Source organism: Cenococcum geophilum (assembly GCF_001692895.1).
Source record: "Cenococcum geophilum 1.58 unplaced genomic scaffold K441scaffold_23, whole genome shotgun sequence".
NCBI lineage: Eukaryota > Fungi > Ascomycota > Dothideomycetes > Gloniales > Gloniaceae > Cenococcum > Cenococcum geophilum.
The window spans coordinates 577,599-599,643 of NW_027137581.1; the positions used below are offsets into that span (position 1 = coordinate 577,599).

Genomic DNA, 22,045 nt, shown 5'->3' on the forward strand with positions numbered 1-22,045 from the left:
TTAATAAGATTAAAGGCAAAGCTACTAATACCTTATTTAAGAAGTCAAGGCTAATTATTTAAGGTTATAATAATAACGGCAAGGAAGTAATCCTTACGCAATCCCCTATAATTTAACAAGCTAGTTAATAAGTCATTATTACGCTAGCTCCCTCCTTAATAAAAAATAGAATAGCGGTTTACCTATAAGATATTACTTAGGCCTACACCTAATTAAAGACGCGCCTTTAGCGCTTAATACTAGCATACCTTCTAGAGTAAATTCGCCACTAATATCCCGAGGATACAATCATGGTTATACTTAAGCCATTATATAGAATCGCAGAGGTAGGAACTTATTAGTAGGCTACCTATAGTAAGCACTATAAGGAGAAGCTTTTAATAACTACTTCTATATTTAATCCCTGCTTCCTTATTATAACTACGGGAACTCCATTTAGAATTGTTGGCATATAAACAGACAATATAATCATCTTAGGAGATAACCAATTCTTAGCTCTTAAAGAAGATAAGCTAGTAAAGGCAAACCTTATAGCAAAGCTAAAGGAAAAACTTAACTTAGCAACACTATTACTCTTTAATGGATGTATCCTCTCCCTAAACAAGGGCTCCATTGCTCTACGCCAGAAAGGTTAAGGCAAGAAGATTAATATTATTAACGTTAATTCTCCAAAGCAAGGATACGTAGAGTAACGCGCTCGCGAAGCTTATATAGCTTCTATCTATCAACCTAAGGCTTCCTTTAATCTCTCTGTTGCCGCTTAATACTAGGAACTAACTAAGAATAACGTTCTTGCCCTAAATAAGCGTCTTTTCTAGTAAATGAACTATCTTAATAGGGGACTACTCTACGTGCCTATTAACCTTCCTACTGCTAAGCTCTTCGTATTCATTAATAGATCGTTTATAAACAATAAAGATTTTAGCTCCTAGCTAGGATATAAGATTATTATTATAAATAAATCTACCGGAGAGAATAACTTCACGATCTACAGCAACCTTATTTATTAGAGCTTAACTAAGAGTAAGCGCGTTACTTAAAGCGTTCTAGCGTTAGAGATATATAGAATAGTCAGCGGAGTTAATATGGCAATTACAATTGGAACTACCCTTAAGATAATTATAGACCGGCTTAAACTTCCCACTATCCCTATAATCGTATGCACTAACTTATATTCCCTCTATAAGTATTTAGTTAAGCTTAGTACTACAAAGGAGAAGCGTCTTATAATCGATATTATGGCACTTTAGCAGTCCTATAAGCATTAAGAACTCTTTAAAATCCAATAGATTAATAGCTAAGATAACCTAGTAGATGTAATAATAAAGGCAAACCTAAATAAGGCACTAGAGACGTTTGTTAATATAAATACTCTACGTATACGAGTTAAAGGTTAGGTTAAAAGGGAAATTTAAAGAAGTTAAAATCTTATAGAACTTTAACCGCCGGTCAAAGTTATCTAATTAGTTAGATCCTTGCTAAGAGCGCCACGCCTAATTAATTTAGGTAGTAGTATAGACTTCTGCCAACTAATTAGGATTTTCTATGCCCGGCATAGAAAATCGCCATTAGCTCGCTTACTACTAGCGTCTTAGCGGCCTACCCATCTTTATATTATCTACTAAATTCTACTAACTGCCGTATTGTTATATATCGTCTAGTTTTATTATATATTATCTAGTTTTATTATATATTATCTGGTATTATTATATACTATCTATTTATATATATATATATAGCAACCATAAAAAGAAGAGTTGCTAGTGTCGGGAATAAGGTAAGTTGCCATCGTATAAAGCATATTGCCGTCACATATTGATATGGCCCTAGCGTGGTAAGGAACCTTAAGTTCCTTACCCCTTTCCTCATTCCTATTAATAAGAATTAACCAACATCACTATAACCCTACTCGAGTAGTTATTATTGGTAAGTCACCCTATATTTCCAACAAATACCTAAGTAATAAAAATAACATATTTTAAAAGCCTAGGTTCTATTATATAATTATTTAACTTTAGGAAATATTATAAAATATTAGTATTAAGTTATTCTAATATCCGTAACCTCCGTAACGCGGATATTGTCAGATTTACTAAGAAACCTTGGAAATGTGGCTTAGACGTGATTCTGGTGGTTTCGCACAAACGTAGTTAGTCTGCTTGCGGACCGATTGAAAATCCGCACCAACAGAATCACGTCTGAGCTTGCTGAGGTAAAACAATATAAGCTGATTAATGTGTTATCTAAGCAGCTTATGATTGGTTGATCGTCTGGGATCGAGATAATACATGGGCCACATGCTTGCCGGTTACGTTGTACATACACGGGCGTATTTTAAGATACCCTAATTAAGTTGTAATAATACCCCAGCCCGTTCTATTCGTATTATATTCTCCAAATAGTAAAATAATCTGTAGCATTTCAAGTTGAGGTCGAGGATAGATACTACACCCTACGTTTGCAAGGATGCGTTCATGTAATATACAATAATACACTACATAAGTCTGAAAGCTGCCTGTCCGTTTCAAACCTCCAAGTGCTACATAATTTTCATAACACTGAGCCATACATAGTGCCCGAGATAATACCCAAGGTAATACTGAGGAGAGCACTCTTGGACTTGTCGATAGTGGTACAGTCCCAAGCCGAGTATATTGGACCAGAACCCTACGAACCAAATATCGGCTGCATCTTTATCTTTCCCCAATCCACTCACACCCTCGGGCCTCCTCAACCACTCCACCCTCTGATATCCAAAGTCCAAGATCTCTTCGTCTACACCCCCATACCACGGGCCAAATCTAGGCAAATCCACAGCATTCACAAAAGCTAACATAAAACCACCAGAAGTCAAACATATGGAGCACACTTCTGGCCTATTCAAAAGCCTGCACTTCATTACCATGAAGACTCTACCACATCTAATCATTAGCACGACTCGTCACCATCGAAACCTTAACCGTCAAAGTGGCTTCTTATCAGATCCTAATATGCCAGTATGCCCATTGCCAAAAGACGCCCTCAACACCCCGCGATCCCCTTCATATCCCTATGACTAGATAAAGAATGCAACCACGTAATGCATGCGCAACTCTCACTTTCTCCATCCGCCCTGGGGAACGTCTTGATTCACAGTCGTTGCCGCTCCGCGGTATGACTAATCGCTCCGCAACATACTCTCCACCAAATCTCCCAGCGGGCCCCAGAAATCCTTGCTTCCGTTCGCGAGGCCGTGCTCGTCGATGAACAGCACATAGTGTTTAAAACTCGTGTTCAAGTGCGGTTCGAGACCCAGCTCGATGACGACCGGGTAGTGATGGCAGTAGATGTGGGCGTAGACGCGGTAGAGGCGCTTGAACATGTTGCGGATCAGAACAGGGAAAGTTTTAGGAAAGGGGACCCCTAGTGAAATTAGGAATGACCAGCAGGACATAATGATAGACATACCGATTCTGCTAGGGAACATTTGCTCGTTATCGACGTTGCTTTGCACCCACGCCATTAGGTGCTCAATGTATTCCGGTGCAGGCATTTTGGTTGGACGTTTGAAGTTTTCGCCGTCCTGCCACAGATACTCGAATCTATAAAATATTAGTACTCTCTCGAAAGAGACAAAAGTGAAAGACTCACTCATCTGTCGCCTTCATCTCTGGACACGTCTGCGGCGAGCAGAATTCCGTGATGGAGCCATAGAGCAGATTGATCTGGTTGTAGAAATCGACAACTACAGTCCCATGTCAATACCCGCGCATCTCATCCCAACTTTTCACCATCTAACTTCCGCACTGTAAACTCACCATTAACAGCCAACCACTCATCCTTATCCTCCCCCTCCGGCAGCTTAACCGCCTTCCTCAAACTCCCGCTTCCCAGCGTCGCCTCTGCATACTGCTTCAGCTGCCAGCTACTGGTGCCCCGATTCGATTTCTGCGGCTTGAACGGCGCGCGCGTGCGAGGATTACTAGAAAAACCCCAGAAAGTAAGCCCAAGCCACCAAAACGAAACCCCACACTCTCCACAACCCCATCCTCCCCAGCAGAGCCAGCATCCCAGCCCCACGCCAAAGGGGACGACCGCACCGGCGTGCCCCCACCTCCGGGCACGAGCTTGTACGAGTAGTCCGCAAACCCCCGCAGCGGACTCTCGTCTCCTCACAGCACCACGGGGCTCCGCCTCGGCAGCTGGAGCGACAGCGACGGCACCAACCCCAGCTTCTCGCCGGTGCAGATACCAACACCCAGCGTCATCGCGCCCAGCGGCCGCCCGCGCCCCCAGCGCCTCGCACAGGCTGCGCTGCAGCGGGCTCTAATACGTCGTCTGGGACTCTGCGAGGAGCAAGCCCTGCGCCCATGCCGTGCCACCTCTGGCATGCGGCCCCGTGGCCCCGAGGTGTATGCAGCTCTCTCTCTCTCTGGGAGAGCGTGAAGACGGGATGGAGGGGCTTGGGCTTCGCGGGGAAGGAGATGGAGGAGTTAGAAAAAGAGGACGTGTTGACGAACATTGTTGTCATGAAGCTGGACATGCTTCGCCGTGCCTGTGGCCCGTATGCCTTAGGTTTATGTTGGGCCGGGCGAAGGACGAAGGGTGCTGTGATTGCATTCCTGGAGTTAGCTGGGTGATTAATGGGATGGGATGTTGGAACCTACGATTCGGGGAAGATAAAAGGGGTGAATTGGAGGAAGAAAGGGGTGGTCAAGAGAAGGACGAGGGGAAGGGGGAAGCAAAAAACCCCCCAAACGAGGATTGATGAGGTCTGAAATTAGAAGTGAAGGGATGTTGCGTTGGTGGTGGGTTGTTCATGGTGGTAAACAGTGGGGTGCGCCACACCATGACTAATACAGGCTCTCGATTTCCGATACACGAGCCACATTCACAACCAAATCTACCACGAAGTGCACAGTAATCAAGAAGTTTAAGTAGGGAGGTCAGGATTTCATTTCTAGGTCTACTGATACTCTATCTATGAGCCGAGTTTCAGCTCAACACGAAGTGTCTCATTCATTGCCTGTGATATATGTCATTGTCGAGGTATCCACCAGGACCGTTATCTTTCACATTGACCTCTCGGTCATCAAGTCCATCAAGTTGTGCCTCGAATTCATCATGATTCACGGAAGCAGAGTCATTGCTCTTCATACGTTCGAGCTGGTCGTTAATATAGTGTGCAACGTGCTTGTCCACTTCAGCTTTTCGTTTGAGACTCTCTTCATCAAGATATCCGACGGAACTAGTGCGGTTAATAGGCGAAAAGGCCTCGTCGGTATCTCCATTCGTCGAAGTATCCCAGTCGCTGGGGAATCCAATGGATCTGGTTGTAGAAGAGCGCCGGAGGTGTTTTTGTTTCTTCGGCCTGCCATTGGTGGTGAAGATGTCGTCAAAGTAATGAGCAGCCGCGGTGGTCGGGGTACGAGGTGTTTGCGGGAGTCGACAGCTGACACTATGATGCCTATTAAAAAACCACCTAAGTAAGTTGATAGAGGAGCGATTCCGACTTACCCAGTATCATGGATCATCTTAGCAATGAGCCCTGTCCATCCGCACTGGTGGCTTGCCCCCAATCCACGGCCGGTATCTCCATCGAAGAATTCGTGGAACCACAAGTAATCCTTCCAGTTCGGATCATAGTCAAGCATTTCATTACCGCCATTGATTGCTCTCCGTCCACCATCCCCTCGGACAAACAAGTGCTGCAAACGATGCTGGAGCTCTTCGGCGACATGGCCAAGGTGCATGTAGTCTCTAGAGCCTGTAGGACACTCGATCTTGAAGTTGTTGCCGTAAAACATGTAGAACCGCTGAAGCGATTCTATGATCAAGAAGTTGACAGCAATCCAAATTGGCCCACGCCAATTGCTGTTACCTCCAAACAGGCCGCTATCAGAGTCACCAGGAACGTAGCTGACCTGGAAACGCTGGCCATTGACATCCATGGAATACGGGTGGTCCTTGTGGTATTTTGATAAAGATCGAATGCCGTGGCCTGCCAGGAACTCTGTTTCGTCCAGCATCTTGGTCAGGATGCATCTTAAACGATCCTCATTAACTAAGGCCAGAAGCAATCTGTCATCTTTGCCACGACGCTTCATCGATGCAATATTGCGCTCCGCCATCTCATTACGATTTTCAATGAACCATTCCATTCGCTTCTTGAAAGCAGGGAATTTTTGTATCACTTCGGGCTCGAGGGTCAACGTTGCATAAAGAGGGATAATGCCAACAAGAGATCTGACGGGCATCTGATGACTCCAGGGCCCACCCCAGGAGATCGCATCGTAGTAGAAACCATCCTGTTCATTCCACAGTGGCTTCTCTTCTCCGCCTGAGCGATATTGCATAGCATCGCTGATAAGGATAAAGTGCTCGAAGAACTTAGATGCAATATCCTCGTAAGTGCGACGATGCTTGGCAAGTTCGAGGGAAATGTTGAGCATGCACAAGCAGTAGAAGGCCATCCAGCCAGTACTATCAGCTTGTTCCAGAACACCTCCAGTTGGTAGAGGCTCAGATCGGTTGAAGAGGCCGATGTTGTCAAGGCCGAGGAAACCACCTTCAAAGACATTGTTTCCGTCAGCGTCTTTTCGGTTCACCCACCAGGTGAAATTGAGCAGCAGCTTCTGGAAAACTCGCTCGAGAAAGTCAAGATCCTCACGTCCATACATTTTTCGCTCTATCTTGAAGGTCCGGAATACAGACCATGCATGCACAGGAGGGTTGACATCCCCAAAGTTCCACTCATATGCTGGTAGTTGTCCGTTGGGGTGCATGTACCATTCTCGTGTGAAAATATCCAACTGCTTCTTTGCAAATTCTGGGTCGACCATAGCCAGAGGGATGCAATGGAAAGCGCTGTCCCATGCGGCGAAGAATGGATATTCCCAAGAATCCGGCATGGACAGAATGTCGTCCAGATACATATGTCTCCACTCCTTATTTCGAATGTTCTTCCGCTCTGGCGGAGGAGGTGGCATTCCTGGATCGCCGTTCGCCCACTGATCCCAAATAAAGTGATAGTACTGCTTGCACCACAGCATACCAGAAAGAGCTTGGCGCTGGATGTTGCGAAGGTCGTCAGCCATTGGCATTGGGCTGATTCGCCAATAAAACTCATCGGCTTCGGCACGTCGTTGCTCCATGATGTCGTCGAATAACTCTTCATCGAGGTAGCCTTCATATCTTCTCGAAAGCCTAAATCGAACAACAGCACACTCTCCAGGAGGGACACCATCACCCTCGTCAAACGCGTACCAACCAGCACATTTCGTGCCAGCTTGTTTTGGGTTGACAGCATCCAGCTGCTCATCAACAATATATCTTTGGAATGCATCTTTGACGTAAGGCGTCTTGTTTTCTCCGCCCCAGATGGATTTGTAGTTTGTTTCATTATCTGTGAAGAGCAATTTCGGCTGAATGTCTTGGCCGCTAGGACCAGTTCCAGGCGATGGAGAGAGCTGAAGGTATCTCTCGCCTAGTTTATGGTGTTTGGAATGCGCAGTTGTTGGGCTAATCTTCCGTATAGATGGTTTCTTGTCCGGCTTCTCATATCCCCATGACCATGTGTTCCTGAACCACAAATGCGGAATAACATGTAACGGGGCTGCCTCGGGACCTCGATTGTATGCCGTAACACGGAACAGTAATTCCTCTGCATCATCAGCTTCTTTCGCGGTCTCAATGAAAATATCCCAGTATCTATCATCGTCGAAACACCCGGTATCAACGATGTTGTACTCCTTTTCGAGCTTCGAGCGCTTCGCGTTCTCTCGGATCAGGTCCTCATAGGGAAATTTCCGCTGTGGGTACTTGTAGAGGTATTTCATATAAGAGTGCTGCAATCAGAGTCAGTATCTGCCAAAAAGATCGGAATAGAGGGATGGTTACCGTAGGAGTGTTGTCCAGGTGGAAGTGGGCTTCTTTCAAAGATTCGCCGTGGTTTCCCTGAGGATTCGACAAACCAAACAGCCTCTCTTTTAGGAAATCACTGCGCAAGTCAGTAATTGCTCAGGATCAATTTGTCAATTCGTCCTACTCTTTCTCGTTCCAGAAGGCAAAAGCAATGTTTTGCTTGCCGTGTGAGTCCGAGACTCCAGCGATACCATCTTCACCCCAGCGGAATGCGCGTGATCGAGCCATATCATGAGTGAAATCTGCGCAATCGCATTAGCAGGCTCCAATGGTACACCATAACGGCACTTACGGCCCCATGCGTCTCCATCGTGACTGCGATAATCAAGTAAGCGCATATAACCCCACCGAGACTGTAAAACTCACGAGTAATCTTCCCGGACTGAGCAACCGTTAGCTACGAGCCTGTATATGTGGAACAATGAACAGAGTTTACCAGTTGCCCACTGCCTTTCGGCGACGTAAGGGCCCCATCTTTTCCAGTACTGCTTGTGCTCCTTGTCTTCCTTCAGGCGCTTCTCCTCTTCACACAGGTACTCTTGATTTTCGACTAGCACCATCTTGCAAGCTACTCCAAGGGGAAATAGAGGATTTAAATAAAATTGATTGGATTGGATTGGATTTGGGTGGGGGAATAGGCAGTTAGACGATCTAGAGGGCTAATCGGGTAGGTAAACGACACGGTGGAAAGCAAGTAAAGCGTGGATAGGAGTTGAATCAAATGAATGTTGAAAATAATCGGTGCCTTGTGTTTCCTATAGAGTAGTAAGAGGGTATGGGCGCGGTGTATGAGAAAGGAAGAGGGAAGTGAGAGCGGCGGAGGTTTTGTTCGCAGAGCTTGCGCAAACCATGCAGAACTGTCACCACGTCATCTATCAGTGCTTTCCGTTATCGTCTCAACTGATGTGGTGCGGCACGAGCTTATTTTTGGTTTGGGCAGGCGCAGCCGTTTCAGCAATTGGCATTATTTATGGCATTGTGGCATTATGCGGCGGATTAAACAGCAAATACTTGTCGTATTCTAGAGCAAGCCTCCAGTGAACGCCTTTGCACTTTTTTTTTCCCCTTAATGGGGGGGCGTTACAAGCCGCATCTGGCTTCTCATACCGTGATCGGCGGCATGTGAAAGTTGCCGTGCACGAGATCGGTCTGCGTGCTTTGCGCCACCCTGTCATTGGCTTGCAAGGCTCAACACCAAAATCAAGCCAAACCCCATGGAAACGATACTTGGCGGGGCTTATGCATCCCGATCGGGAGCGAAAAATTACCATCAGTGTTTCACTTCCTAACCTTCAACTGTATCCAAACTGCCTTTACCAATCGTCGAAGGAGCTGCGTCTGGTCCTTTTTGATGTCGCAGCTTCTCTTCAAATTTAGCAAATTCCTTCATCGCAATTTCTTCTTCCTGATCCATAATCTGCTGTACACCCTGCACCTCCTCAATGTAATGCCTACGACCAAAATCAGCAAGCGCTTCACGAAATCAGGAAATCAGCAAATCAAGCTTACATTAGCATGCTTTCAATCCCATTCTTCAGGGTGACCGTGCTCGAGTCGCATGTCCGACAAGCTCCCCGGAGTTTTAAAAGCACTTGGCCGTCGTGAAATCCTCGAAACTCAATGTCTCCACCATCTTCCTGAATCGCAGGTCGAATCCTCGTCTCCAGCAATTCTTTAATCATACCCACTACCTCGCTGTCATTCTCGTCGTATGCAAGACTATCTTGCTCCGTTCCCCCCTGTCCACTTTCTCCCGCTTTGTCTTCTACCGTGTTGACAATCTGCTGGCCAGAAAGAAAGAATTCATTGATGATGCTGAACACTTCCGGTTTTACGTGCGCCCAAGGAGTTGCGCTGTCCTTAGAGACAGTGACGTAATCTGCTCCGAAGAATACGGACGTAACACCGTCTACATTTAACAACTTAGCAGCAAGGGGAGACGGATGCGGCGGCGCAAGTGTTGAGCGAGGCGTTAAGTATTCGAGGAAGGGAGAAGATAGGTTTTCGGGTAGTACTCGAGTATTAGGATTGAATTTGAGCGCCTTTAGATCGTTAGTATCCATATGTCAAGTCGGATTACTAGTGATAAGCCGTACGTCCGGGTTTGGAGTATCCTCGGTCTGGATGAACATTGTCCTCCGCCCAGAAGCAGTATTGGCTAGTAAAAAGGCTGGTTGGCCCCATCGTTGAGCGCTCGGCCTATGTCGCAGAGGAGACGCTGTGATCGGTGAAGCAGTAGAGGCTTGACGGAGGCATCTTGTCGAAGGTCGCGTTGTGGCCAGTCTACGGCTACTCCGAGACGTTACCGAGGGAGTTGCCCGAGAAAGGCTGCGCATCGCAAAGCGCGGGATAGTAGTGGAAGCCATAAGGATAGCTCGGTTGCTGTGTAATATAGATGAACGTCAAGGCGATTGAAGGAATAATAGAAGTTTGTTTGTTTGAGAAGCAAAGCACTCGAAAACCTCGTTATGACGTTTCTGGATTATTCAGCGTCAGGGTTCGGCAAGGGGTTGAATCTCGGCTGCATGGGGCATCCTCAACACCAAATGTTCTGCAACAAATCAGTGTAAAATATATTCTGCAGAGTCATGACAATGCAGAGACCGAAGATAATGATTTCATTGGAGGATTTGTTAGCCGCTAACCAACCCTACTGTTTCTCTTGTAAGACATTGTGTTTAGGTAATTCCACTTCAATGATAGTGAAAATTCTTCACTTAAGCCGTTCTTCGAAACTGTGTTTAGAAACAGAAGTTGTCATGTTAACCTATCTCGTCAAGTTGCTGTTCTTATCCAGCTGCCGCTAGAATGACAGAAGTGAAGGACAGAAGATTCTACTGCTACTGTTCGTACGATCCACAACGCTTTCAGTCGAAATTCCTCTAGCCTCGACATCCTCATTCTCACCGAAGAGGCCAAAAGGCTACCATAAATGTTGTAGTGTCCTCAGCGACGCCAGCTAGCAATAGTTTCCTATGGTGTGATAAAACTACCAGAACAAATTTGCCATATGCTGAATCGAGGGAGTCTGCGTGTGATTTGCACCACACTTATGGCTGTTTAACACACTCTTGCCCAATCAGAAGAGCCTAGACGGTCGGGACTAACTGCCTGGATTACCTCTTCACCTAGGAGTTGCAGGTAAACACATGATTGCGCTGTTGAGGTCTAGAAGGAAATGTGGCCCGTGCGCGAACATCAAAATATCAACAGTATATCTCTACTAGAGATACCTCTCTGCCTATGTGGACCTTACTGGCAGGAACACCTTGATCTAATCAAGGGACCATAGGCTTCAATATAGATCAATTTAGCGGTTTATTACTATAATTTAATCCTGCACTTGATTAGGTAATCAAATCTACGACTTCATCTTGCCAAGACTACGTTAAATCTAGAGCATCTGGTTGGCGCGACAACTAGAGCAACCAAACAGGCTTTGGAGGGAAGGAGCACTAGAATTCAGGTTAATATAATGCACTCATTCTCTTTAATACTGAAGTTCTCCATCATATTCTCCTTTAAATACTGAACCTTACTTTATTATATTGTAACCCTTGTTACTAAGTATAAAAGCATATAATTATATACATACTTTAATAATAACCCATCTCCAGCATGCCGTACTACCCGCCATCACCATATTAGCACGAAACTCATTATCACACACCCTTAGCTATCCCTTAACCTGTTGAGGCGCAACGCAAAGCTGGCTCGTGCATGAACACCAGTATCAGATGTACAGTTCTCATCACAAAGGTTCGAATAGGGGCCTCTTATTGGCTAATCCTTATCGATATCGTTGCGCTAGAATCAACGGGTTAAGGGATAGCCCCCGCCAGCAGCTGGCGGAGGCGCGTATCTCATGCCTGCGCATGAGACAATGCAATACTTCCAAGGTACGGCTTGACCACGTTGATCTCCAATTGCCGACCAAAATGGTAAAAGTCGGTCGGTGCCTCGCTTCGGAAACTTCTTAAATTTCTTCTTCCGCATGGGATTCCTGAACATGCCTTTCATTGCCGAAATCACTAAGGGACAGGAGCCACAGCCGAGAATCTCCTGATACTAGGAAGGCCGTGTTGTCCATGTTGAAAGATCCGGGGCAGCTATTCCGATGGCGTGGTTTTTAATCAGACTAGGCCTGTACAATAGTTCCTAGATTCCAGCCCCACTCTGCATGTGTTTAGGATAGTGGGGTCCGTGATTTCATGTCCGCGTGCCTCTACCTAGCGCTCAAAGTTCACTGGTGGGAATTTCGAGGTTGACATTACTCTCGTGATTATTCTCCCCAAGTCTGAAATTCTGCATTCGCACTTCGCGGCCAGTCATTGACCATTTAGTCCTTCGTTCTTGAGGCGAGCCCGCCCTGGAAACCCCACGGGCTTCACAAGGGTTTGGTGCGGAAATTAGCCCCAGCATCCCCACAGCAGGTATCGATAATGCAAAAATTGCTTCAGTTGAGGTAGGATAATTCCGAAGGAGCAAATGGCCGTAATGCGGTTGCTTTCAATGTCTGCAGAAGCAAGACAAGGTGATGATTTAAATGAAGCTACTATGACAAGCACCCTCGAATCAGCCCTAAATGCCTTAAACATAAGTAAAGTCTCTTCACAATGGCAGTTGCAGATAATTATGCGAAACGTTTAATCTCCAGATATCCCGGACCTTGTAAGCTTAGCTACTCTTCACATACGACTGGAAAGAAATTGCAAGTCAGTCAGCGAGGCATGCGAGAATTTAAAGGAAGAAAATAGCTCACTTCGTCGGCTTCCTAAACTCGCACCGCCACCAATAGCTCACTTCGTCGGCTTCCTAAACTCGCACCGCCACCAATAGCTCAACTACATTAAACCCCCAGTAGCATGTTAACACTCGGCCTCGAATACGCCTCCATCTTCGGCCAATAGCTCCAATCCGTATCAAACAAGATAGTATCCTAGCACACACTCCCCAAACTAGTCAAATTCAACCACGCCGACTCCCAGTTGCTGAACCCCCGACATATTTAACACCGTAACGAATCATGAGACCACGGTGTCAGTTTGTAAACAAAAACCTATCCCTTAACCCGCTGCTTGGGGCGTAGTGTTATCGATAAGGCATGGCCAATAGGGGGCTCTTGTTTCAATCTCCATGATGGACAGGTGTTTGCACGGGCCTGAAACCGGCCCAAGCGTTGCACCTGAGCGGGTTAAGGGATAATCACAATTTACCACACAGCCAGAACACAAACGATCATGAAAATAAGTTCCAAATATTCAATTATCATTCCTACTTCCTCGCCCTCCGCTCTCTCGCATCCTCTTCATCCTCTCCCCTACTTCAGAATCACACAACCCAATAAATTACAAGGTCCCACACCAACCAACCTACCCCATCCTACGCCAGGCAAAAAACCTCGCCTACCTATCCACACAAGAAAACAGAAGCAAAACAGCAAAAAAAAGAAACCCTGAACCAAAGATCTATGACATCCCGCCAGCCGTTATGGAATCGAGGCTTGCAAAAAGGACCGGGGTAAAGCGGAAAAAAAAAGCGGAAAGAAGGCGAGAAAAAGGAACACACGAAACAAAAAGGGTCTGAGCCTGCCCGGACAAGAAAAACTCCGACGTGCGAGCAAGCGCTTCGCCCGGATGAAAAAGGTGCGGTGGTGGAGAGGAAGAGGGAAGAAATATACATGCATGATGCTGATGGGGAAGAGACGCATGGTTTACACAGACGCGTGCAATCAGGAGAGTGCGTCAAGAGAAGCGAGTTGGCCATTGCAGTTGTTTCTGTCGCAAGGATCCAAGAGCCGGTGGTAATGGTCGCTCTGCAAAGATAGTGTTGAATAACGACTAATAATTATTCCTCGATCGAACAGCCAGCGGGAGAAGCGCGTACTCAATGAGGTGAAGATCTAAGGCCTCCAAGAAAACGGAAAATAAATCAATGGTTTGAAAAGCGCCAACTGACTCCGCCCTTGTATGCATATGGTTTGAAATGCTGGAAACACGGTTGTAACGTGATGTCTGGCTTGGTCTATAATTACGCACAATTCCGTGTGCGTCAATGGATTTTTAATGTCGTTGCCGTGGCCACATTAGATAGATAGAGGGAAGGCAGAGATGGTAAGATGGTCGAGATTACTGTGGGCCTAACAAGTTGGATTCGAAGGAACGGAGGATGGAGCTCGCTATTTGCTGCAACCGTCAACGAGGGAGTTCTTCGGCCAGTCATACTTGGTTTGTTCCCTACGGTAAATTGTCAGCTTCAAACTCATCGAGAGATACATTTGGAGACTAGCCATGTCGTAAGGTTAGGATTTGAATATGGCTCAGGGTGATTCGCGATGTAGGAAGTTGTTGGATATCCTGGGGGGTCGCAGGACATTATCTCATTGTCCTCATCTTGATATATCCGAATATAGTCGAGACGCATGGTCGCTGGCAGCGTGCTTCCAATGCCCGTCAAATTGATGGCCGAGAAACTGTTAGACATGCCAAAGTTGACAACCAGGGCCAGAGGCTCTTCCGGAATCACTCTTTGCCCCACGTTTCCATTTGGACCTATCGCTTTACCATCCAAGGTCCATGTTTCAGCATCACCAACATGCCAAGTAATATAACCGTCTGCTCCTGGCTCGTATTCAAAAGAGTATTTTTGGTATCCTTTGCCGTCGTACCAATCATTGTTCAAGTTCGTTAATCCAGAGATGGCTTGCTGGAAAGGACCACCTTGGTACGAATTCATCGACGTAATAGATTGATCGTATAGCTCAACGAATTCTAAGATCTCATTAGAACAGTTCTGTTAAAGTAAAGCCAGAAGCTTACCGTAGTCTGGCCGGTACCATATATCGAATGGGGCCGACTGAAAACTCTGGGAGACTACACCAATACCAGCTCCATTAGGAGGATCCAAAAACGTAACAGTAGCTTCCACTGCATCGATCTCTGGAGCACTTCGAGATGTGCCTGGATTCGGATGATCCTGTCCGGAACAAGTGCATGCTGGAAGCCTCATTCCCGGTAGATAGCTTATACCATCTGTTGCGCTCTGATTCGGGGTAATACCAGCATCGCACTCGTTGTCGTAACTGTAAGGCCATAGTCCGTCCGTCGTGGAAGCATATCCTGGCCGACCGAGATTGCCCATAGCCCAGAAACCAGGCCAGAACCCAACAGTGTCACCTCTTCCGGGAAGTGAGATACTAGCTTCCAAATGCCCGCCCTTGAAGCACAGTTGGTTCCATGACTGAAGCATACCGGAACGGTAGTTGAGGCCGTGATTCTGGAAGGCGTCGAATTGGATATTCAAGGTGCCATCCTTTGTAGTCACTGCATCAGGATCGTACCACTACCAGCATATCAGCATACTTATTGCCATATATCAATTATTCCAATCCTTACCTCCAAATCCTGCGTCACACCATACCAGATGTCCACAGCTTGAAAGAATGGATCGTCGCCATCATAAAATGTTCGGCCATCCGTGTTAAATTCGTCCGAAAACTGCTCATTATTAACCAGATTGCACTATCACTATTTCGCCACCACATACCACAAGTTTTTGCTTAGTTCCGCTGTGCGAGGTTCTCGTTTTGGCTGAAGAGGGTGTTGTAGGGTCGATCAAGCTTGTACGGAGATTCTTCAGCAGTGGGACATCGCCAACATTTATACACATCGGATTATTCGTGCAGGGCCCGACTTCAGGTGTAGTTAACCTGTGAACGAATGTTCTATAGTCACTAGTCAGTAAAGCAATTTGGGGGAGCGCTAGGGATTGCCGAATACGAGCAGCGTCTCGAGCGACAAAGCTAAACATACAATATAGGATAACCAATGAATAGTAGCAGCACTCCGACTGTTATGAGTGCAAGGCCACCAACATTCACCAGCCCTCGTCTTGAAAAGATATCACAATCCCGTTTATCTTTCTCGTTTGGATCTGGGTTATGGAGCCAATCGTCCTTTTCGATATCTTCCGGAAAGAGGAGTAATCCTGCGGAGGGAAGGATGTTGAATTTTTCCGATACGGTCTGTGTGTTGAGGTCATCGTCGCTCCCTGCTCGCGATGGTGCACGCGAGTCGTCAAAGGGCGATGCGAACGGTCCGGAACGAGAGTCTCGACTCCCTACCGACTCGGAACTCCAGCTGGTCCGCCGTGAAGATATTCCTGATGGTGATTGCATTGGCGACTCATCTCGAAACCTCCGCGTTCTTGATTTCTTCGGTGGTAGTAATAGCTCCGCAGAATCAGCGACAGCGGCGGGCTGATTGTAGAGAGAATTCGACGAGCTCTGCTGTCGTAGTTTAGGAGAGGTGCCCAGCCGTGGGGGTATTAATGAGCGCGAGGAGGGCTGCTGTGTTGGACTTGGGAGGTCATTCTGAGCATCGTTGAGGATGTTGTCTGTCCCCGAGTTGAGTCGAATGTGAGGAGGAGCATTCCTCGGCGGTGATGGCGAGCCGGGCAAGGACATGCTGAAGGAGTGGAAGAAGTCGAGTTGGTGTTGTTAGAAGGTTGCTAGCGTGAAGGTTGAAGTTGGTCAAACGAGCGTGGTGTTCGGTCGCAAAGAGTTAAATTCCAGTCGTGATTGAGGGTCTCACGCGATGATAGCTAGGAAACAGACTGGCTTGCAGGTCCAAATGCCCCCAGAAGTGACCGTTCAAGGTCGGTCCTCAGGATACCGGTTTGCGGAGAGGACAGGGTGGGACGTTGAGAGTGATTTGTGTATTATTACGCAGGGGATGGAAGGAGGTCACTCCTGTCCGAAGTTGGCCAGGGTCGGCAAGGTACGCGATTGAATGGGAACTTGGCGAGCAGCGAGGGGGAAGAAGGGGCAATGGCTCTCACGATTACCGTGGAACAGTCGAGTGCAATACTCGCTCAAGAGATGCAAAGAGGGATGCAAAAGCTAGCTCCAACCTGGAGCGATGAAGAGTGGCAATCCGTCAGTACTTTGGGCCGAGACAGCATTTGGGGATCGCCCTGGGTCAACAGCATCCACGAAAATTGGCAAGTCCCTGGCCAGGAGATCTTAAACGCTCCAACACGTCTGGAGCGAATCAGGGCGCTTGGGGGCTGAGAGGCGGCAATCCACACTGCAGGCTTACGCAGGACTTGCTTGGGGTGGCCTGCTAAATTTATCCGCCAGGATCTTGGGCGAATGTCATCATCGTGGTTAAACGCAGTTTTCAAGCTGTTTTATGGCACTTCCTCGCCGCAACATTCTGCGCCTGTTCAAAGCTGACCTTTGCCTACTTGGCACCGCACCACAATGGCCGGCGTAGCTACCTAGACTATTTAGCCATTTCTCTCCGGCTCAGCCACACAGCCTTGCGCCCCTAGCCCGTGGGCGCCGTTCCCTTTCAATAAGGCCTGCGGCAGCAATTATCCAGGAACAGAAAAGACCCGAGGCCCAGATTGGTCCTTACTCATTCGCCGTTTTACCTGGCTGGAGCGCAGGTGTTTCCTCGCACTCAAGTAGAATTCGACAAAATCTGTCCCTTTAAATTGCCACACGGAACTGATGCTCGCTGAGCCAAGATACTGTTAACTTAGCGGATAGTTGGCGTCGTTGCAAAATTCCTTTGATGGGGAATGCTGTTACGCGTCCCATCTATGGCGCAGGAGAACTTTAGCACGTCTTACTATATATGGCTAGCCTCCCGACCGCTGTGCGATAATTGTGGGGTTCTCTGGCTTGGAACTGTCCAGATAACTAAGCCGAAGAGTTTCATCTTATCAAATACGTTGTGAACCATCATCGGGCTCTCCAACTCAAGTAGAGTTCTTTCAACTCTGTTTAATTTCGTAAATACCTTTGGTTAACAGTAAAATTAAAAGGGGTAAAAGACCGAAGCTCTCTCATGCAACAGCCATGATCCCCTTAAAGAACTGTGGCCTGTTGAGAATTCCGAGGGGAACGACAACGTCCAATACTCTACAAAGCAGCCTCGCGATGGCAGTGCATCGTGGTGGGGAAAATCTTAATCAGCCTTTCTGTCTGGTAGACTTGCGATGTATTCGCGAATAAGCGCCGGTCTTGGCGAGCGGTACTTTCAGCTGAGTACTCAGCTCTCAGCGCGAACGTTGATTCGAAGACTACGTAAATTCTGAAACGCTTTCTACTAGCTGTTCGACGTCACCGAAAGGTACAGCTGACCTGGTGTCAGCCGCTTCAGCCCCGCACATGCCATTGACCACTACCCCAATGCTAGATCAAATGTCTACGAGATATGCATTTACTCCTGTCCATGTCTCATGATTCTACAGCAAGAGCTTTTAGCCCAACTACCCTTCCACCCTTCTTGTCTAGGCTCACAACATAGTATTCTGCGCGTGTGCTGCCGTGTTCCACCCTAAATATGCTCACGTCCTTGCTGCCGGCTTTCTTAACGGCATCGACGATCTTCTTATATTGACCCTGAGGATCAAATTCTTTTTCGCCTATTGAGGAAACATCCGAATCGTGGGAGAGGAGTTCGGCAAACTCATCTGGAGCACAGGATACTCTTAGCTAATGCACAAAGGTTCTAAAGCAGACCGGACACGGAGCTGCGGGTTTAAAAGTGGGCTTACTTACCAGCCGATGGCACACTATCTCCGTCAAACTTCAGGCTAACAGGCTCAAATGGCTCGTCTGCGTCAGAAACGTAGTATTCCTCTATCCCCTCCAGTGCCTTTGGCACTTCTGTATTCACGGACTTTGTGCCCACCGATTTAGATTTTGCAGAGACCTCGGTGGAGCCAGTATCTTGGTTCGCCTTGTCTAAGAAGGAGGCATAATCAGCGTCTGATGACATCTTCGGCGAGAGGTGGAGGCTTTGAAGCTGTGATAGACAGTGGAAGGGTCTTGAGGCAATTAATGGTGCTTTATGAGGGCTTTGCGCGAGTCGCGTTTGATGGGCCGGTATCTTTAAGGCCGATGTGAGGATATGCAATTGAGGGGCTGGATATGAGAATATTCGGAGTTGTTGCAGACGTAGAGAGATCTGGGAGTTAACCTTGGTCATGTAAGCTACATGACGCAGCGAACGGCTGGCTCGTGGCAGGAAAAGTGCCTCCTCCGCCACCACGCAAGTGGATATCTGTCAGCTCACGCGGAGATTAATTCAGCGAACACCAAAGATCCTCTGGTTAAAACCTGTTGATGTGGTAGCTCCTATGAAGAGTTTGCCGTTCGAGACGAACGAATTAGGGCCCGAGCACAATACGTATGTCGCTTTCTGCCACCTGCAGCCAGCATTCGTGTCACGTGACGCCTCGTCCAGGACAAGACGGAAATATTGTTGCGGCACTGAAAACCTGTAATTCTATTTAAAACGATAATTGATTCATGAGTAAGTGATTGCCACTAAAGAAGTGTAAATATTCTACATTAGGTTTACTGAAAACAGCCAAGAGTAATCGAGCCCTGTTGGAATGCCGCGATCGAAGCAGGATATTAGCATCCTTCAATGCGGGACCATGTGAATCCCAGCTACATGGATCGTTCAACTTTCCGGGTACTCTCAAGTCGTAAGCAAGTGCTTTGTATGCAAATGCCATATATTATTAGAACTCAGCGCCACACTATTCCTTCGGCCAAAGACTACGTTGCAGCGGTAGAGTAATGAGTGCGACCGATGAAATCTGCTTTCCACGCAGACAGCGTTTGTATGGGACGACAGAAGGTTCCATGGAACATCAAATTATGTCGGACCGATGTGAGCGCATATATATCTAATAAATCCCGCTGGGCCCTCAAGTGGTGGTTCCATGGTTCGCGCGCAGTGCAACCCCCGCTGTCGACAAACCTACTGGATCGAGAGCAGCACCCAGTAGTGAGAACGTAGTGGGGAGTGGCGAAAGTGCATCGCTGCGGATGCGGGACGACACGCTCTTTGAGTCCGCGGCATTGGGCAGATTTCTGATGCAGACCTGGAACTTACGCAATCTTCAACCAAAGGTATCGCAAACAGAGTGATGCATCGGGATGCATCGTGATATCTGCCTTCATGACTTTCTGCAGGCTTCCAAACTTCCAAGGTTAGAGGTACGTTGGGAGCGGCCGCGTGCTGTCAAGTGACACTTCGAACGATGGATCCTAGCCTCAAAGCGATCATTGGAAAATGCAGAGATGTTAGTGTGCAAAGCCTCGTTTTTCTGTATGATGATGGCGAAGGCGGTGCCACCCTTGAGTGTTCGGATACGTGCCCTACGATGGTGACAACTAAGCCTCGATCCCTCTGCCAATGTCACGGCAGTCAGGCTTGGCGTCGTGTTTTGGCCAAACAAATGCCGGCTGGGGCAGAAGCCTTGCATTGGATTCAGATCAAGCAATTCTAGATTTTGATATGATAGAAACTCCTGTCTTGTTGGCCGTCCGGAAATGCACGGATAGAGTTTTGGAACCGAAAAAATGGAGAAAACCTCCTGAGCGAATCCGCAAAACCTTAATCTTACGTGCGCAGTGGCGCCTGCACGTCCAAAGACACGCTCGGAGTTTTTCTGAAAATGGTCGATGTTGAGAAAGGACCTGCCTTCAGCTGGCTCCTCGCGTTCCTCGCTATCCTGTGCGCAGGATGGCTTTCTCATATAGCTGTCACGGCTCGCTTCTCGGCAGCTCCATTCGTTAAAATAGTCCATGGATGACGCGCATCGTTCCCCCTGGATCCACTCCGCTACCCGTGGCGTCTTTCAGCCATCCATATCGTTTCACGTGGCTGCGGTCGAAAAAGGGCCCCAACGCCCGAAAAAGTGGGATGGGGCTTCTTTTGGCTTCCAGGCTTCCCTAGCGAGTCATGGCAGCGGAAGCTTCTTAACGCTCCCTAGCCCCAGTCGACTGTTCCGCAATCGATTGTCAGACCCGACAATACCAAGGGGCAGGTACATCCCATCAAGAGCGTTCAAGCGGCCTGCTGCGTGCCGGGTGCGCGAGCAAATCAGCAGCCTTGTCAGGATTGCGATGGGCCAGAAGGGGTGTGACACAGGCTGCCGACGCGCGGGAAGCGGAGCGACATTTGCGTCACGGCAAGGTGCAGTTTCCAAAAAGCGTGCAGCCCGGAAGCTTGCGATGGTGTGGAGAGACAGAAAGGCTTGGCGCGCAGGAGAGATGCAGATCGCCATTCCCCACCCGTGAGGAACGAGTTGCGCCGACGCACCTGGCAGGCTGCAGGCTGCACACTCGCGGTACGTACCCTTTGCTCGCCCGCCGTCTGCCAGTCTGCCAGTCTGCTAGTAACTTAGTCTGCCAGCCCGCCCACTGCGGACGCGGGCGGCATAGGCGCCTGCTGGCGTGGAGCGCTGCAGACATGGTACGAGTCGGGCACCCCAGGAGAAGAAGAAAAGTGACGGCCTGGCGTCGGGAAGTTGAGCGATCGCCCCGTAGGGCAGCTTCCCGGATCTGACTGGCTGCAGACACGTTATCACCCAGCCTTTTCAGCTTAATGAGCCCCGCGCAGAAGGCGCATGGAGATCATCGCTGTCTGACAGAATTAGGCCGGAATTAAATCTGTCGCTCAAGTAGGAGGGCGCATGGAAGATCGAGGTTAGCAGCGCGCAATCTCGACTCGCTGCCCAGAAGAGATGACCAGCTGTCCTTTGTCGTGAAGGGTTGAGGCTGGTGTGAGGCGCAGAGGCCGGCTTCGCCATGAACCGCGAGCACGAACGAGGCGATTCTCAAAGCGCGCCCCGTGGGAACGCCCGCGGCCTAGTGCCAAGCCTCGAATGTATGAAGTATCTGCGGATGGCAGACGGGCAGCGGGCAGCGGGGAGCGGGCAAAGCAGCTTATGAGAGAGAGGCTGCGAGGGCGAGCGAGGTCGACGAGGGCCTTGAGGCTCAGCCTGGTGCCCGCACCCCAGCCCGGGTGTTTCACGCTTGAACGGTGGGTGGTGTGTCTCGCCGGGTCGACGGTGGACGGTGGCAGAAAATGGCAGAAAGCTAGGGCAGGCGCTCATGCTCAGGGAGGAGCGAGGGAGTGGGAGGCTTGCTGGGGGAGCGAGTGGAGGTGGTGTGCCAGAGGAATAATTGCTCGCTCTTCTGGTGGTGGTGGCAGCCAGATGTATCACCCGCCGGGGGCGCATCTCCTCATCTTGTCAACGCACTCGCCCTCTGGACCGCCTTCGGCCAGAGCCAGGTTGAAGCCAAGCGAGGCCTGCCGCCGCCCACGGTAAA

The 22,045-nt window shown here is 48.3% G+C and overlaps 6 protein-coding genes across 6 annotated transcripts; all 6 read right to left on the reverse strand.

Annotated features, from left to right (window-relative positions):
• Positions 1 to 3,043: 3,043 nt before the first annotated feature.
• On the reverse strand, positions 3,044 to 4,805 carry K441DRAFT_120339 (maintenance of ploidy protein MOB2). The gene is made up of 6 exons (XM_067640011.1): positions 4,647 to 4,805; positions 4,500 to 4,587; positions 3,798 to 3,961; positions 3,631 to 3,724; positions 3,448 to 3,581; positions 3,044 to 3,402 (listed from the first exon to the last, which is right to left on the reverse strand). The coding sequence occupies exons 2-6, from the start codon at positions 4,520 to 4,522 to the stop codon at positions 3,158 to 3,160; spliced, it is 660 nt and encodes a 219-aa protein (XP_067503624.1). The 5' UTR covers positions 4,523 to 4,587; positions 4,647 to 4,805; the 3' UTR covers positions 3,044 to 3,157.
• A 111-nt stretch (positions 4,806 to 4,916) lies between these two features.
• On the reverse strand, positions 4,917 to 8,725 carry K441DRAFT_660385 (glycoside hydrolase family 63 protein-like protein). The gene is made up of 7 exons (XM_067648689.1): positions 8,339 to 8,725; positions 8,269 to 8,284; positions 8,195 to 8,217; positions 8,027 to 8,144; positions 7,879 to 7,978; positions 5,497 to 7,826; positions 4,917 to 5,437 (listed from the first exon to the last, which is right to left on the reverse strand). The coding sequence occupies exons 1-7, from the start codon at positions 8,460 to 8,462 to the stop codon at positions 4,999 to 5,001; spliced, it is 3,150 nt and encodes a 1,049-aa protein (XP_067503625.1). The 5' UTR covers positions 8,463 to 8,725; the 3' UTR covers positions 4,917 to 4,998.
• A 261-nt stretch (positions 8,726 to 8,986) lies between these two features.
• On the reverse strand, positions 8,987 to 10,260 carry K441DRAFT_660386 (HIRA-interacting protein 5). The gene is made up of 3 exons (XM_067648690.1): positions 9,999 to 10,260; positions 9,412 to 9,944; positions 8,987 to 9,353 (listed from the first exon to the last, which is right to left on the reverse strand). Exons 1-3 carry the CDS (start codon positions 10,032 to 10,034, stop codon positions 9,188 to 9,190), a joined length of 735 nt encoding a protein of 244 aa, XP_067503626.1. The 5' UTR covers positions 10,035 to 10,260; the 3' UTR covers positions 8,987 to 9,187.
• Positions 10,261 to 13,874: 3,614 nt separating this feature from the next.
• Positions 13,875 to 16,547, reverse strand: K441DRAFT_120390 (glycoside hydrolase family 16 protein). Its single transcript, XM_067640012.1, has 6 exons — positions 15,714 to 16,547; positions 15,448 to 15,625; positions 15,297 to 15,398; positions 14,721 to 15,243; positions 14,192 to 14,672; positions 13,875 to 14,138 (listed from the first exon to the last, which is right to left on the reverse strand). Exons 1-6 carry the CDS (start codon positions 16,364 to 16,366, stop codon positions 14,081 to 14,083), a joined length of 1,995 nt encoding a protein of 664 aa, XP_067503627.1. The 5' UTR covers positions 16,367 to 16,547; the 3' UTR covers positions 13,875 to 14,080.
• A 1,320-nt stretch (positions 16,548 to 17,867) lies between these two features.
• K441DRAFT_660388 (uncharacterized protein) lies at positions 17,868 to 19,034 on the reverse strand. Its single transcript, XM_067648691.1, has 2 exons — positions 18,473 to 19,034; positions 17,868 to 18,384 (listed from the first exon to the last, which is right to left on the reverse strand). Exons 1-2 carry the CDS (start codon positions 18,900 to 18,902, stop codon positions 18,149 to 18,151), a joined length of 666 nt encoding a protein of 221 aa, XP_067503628.1. The 5' UTR covers positions 18,903 to 19,034; the 3' UTR covers positions 17,868 to 18,148.
• A 626-nt stretch (positions 19,035 to 19,660) lies between these two features.
• On the reverse strand, positions 19,661 to 20,706 carry K441DRAFT_120442 (uncharacterized protein). Its single transcript, XM_067640013.1, has one exon. It carries the CDS (start codon positions 20,515 to 20,517, stop codon positions 19,885 to 19,887), a length of 633 nt encoding a protein of 210 aa, XP_067503629.1. The 5' UTR covers positions 20,518 to 20,706; the 3' UTR covers positions 19,661 to 19,884.
• Between the last annotated feature and the right edge of the window lie 1,339 nt (positions 20,707 to 22,045).

Excerpts from the sequence above, each read along its gene's own strand:
- K441DRAFT_120339 (XM_067640011.1), bottom strand. The coding sequence starts at position 4,522 with ATGTCCAGCTTCATGACAACAAT. Across the intron at positions 3,725-3,797 it reads TGAGTGGTTGGCTGTTAATG|TTGTCGATTTCTACAACCAG; the intron begins GTGAGTTTACAG and ends ATGGGACTGTAG. Across the intron at positions 3,582-3,630 it reads GAGATGAAGGCGACAGATGA|ATTCGAGTATCTGTGGCAGG; the intron begins GTGAGTCTTTCA and ends AATATTTTATAG.
- K441DRAFT_660385 (XM_067648689.1), bottom strand. The coding sequence starts at position 8,462 with ATGGTGCTAGTCGAAAATCAAGAGTACCTGTGTGAAGAGGAGAAGCGC. Across the intron at positions 8,145-8,194 it reads CGATGGAGACGCATGGGGCC|ATTTCACTCATGATATGGCT; the intron begins GTAAGTGCCGTT and ends GCGATTGCGCAG. Across the intron at positions 7,979-8,026 it reads GCCTTCTGGAACGAGAAAGA|TGATTTCCTAAAAGAGAGGC; the intron begins GTAGGACGAATT and ends TGACTTGCGCAG.
- K441DRAFT_660386 (XM_067648690.1), bottom strand. The coding sequence starts at position 10,034 with ATGTTCATCCAGACCGAGGATACTCCAAACCCGGAC. Across the intron at positions 9,945-9,998 it reads AGGATACTCCAAACCCGGAC|GCGCTCAAATTCAATCCTAA; the intron begins GTACGGCTTATC and ends AACGATCTAAAG. Across the intron at positions 9,354-9,411 it reads GGGATTGAAAGCATGCTAAT|GCATTACATTGAGGAGGTGC; the intron begins GTAAGCTTGATT and ends TTTTGGTCGTAG.
- K441DRAFT_120390 (XM_067640012.1), bottom strand. The coding sequence starts at position 16,366 with ATGTCCTTGCCCGGCTCGCCATCACCGCCGAGGAATGCTCCTCCTCAC. Across the intron at positions 15,244-15,296 it reads GTGTGACGCAGGATTTGGAG|TGGTACGATCCTGATGCAGT; the intron begins GTAAGGATTGGA and ends ATATGCTGGTAG. Across the intron at positions 14,139-14,191 it reads AATCCTAACCTTACGACATG|GGAACAAACCAAGTATGACT; the intron begins GCTAGTCTCCAA and ends AATTTACCGTAG.
- K441DRAFT_660388 (XM_067648691.1), bottom strand. The coding sequence starts at position 18,902 with ATGACCAAGGTTAACTCCCAGATCTCTCTACGTCTGCAACAACTCCGA. Across the intron at positions 18,385-18,472 it reads AGATAGTGTGCCATCGGCTG|ATGAGTTTGCCGAACTCCTC; the intron begins GTAAGTAAGCCC and ends CCTGTGCTCCAG.
- K441DRAFT_120442 (XM_067640013.1), bottom strand. The coding sequence starts at position 20,517 with ATGGACTATTTTAACGAATGGAGCTGCCGAGAAGCGAGCCGTGACAGC.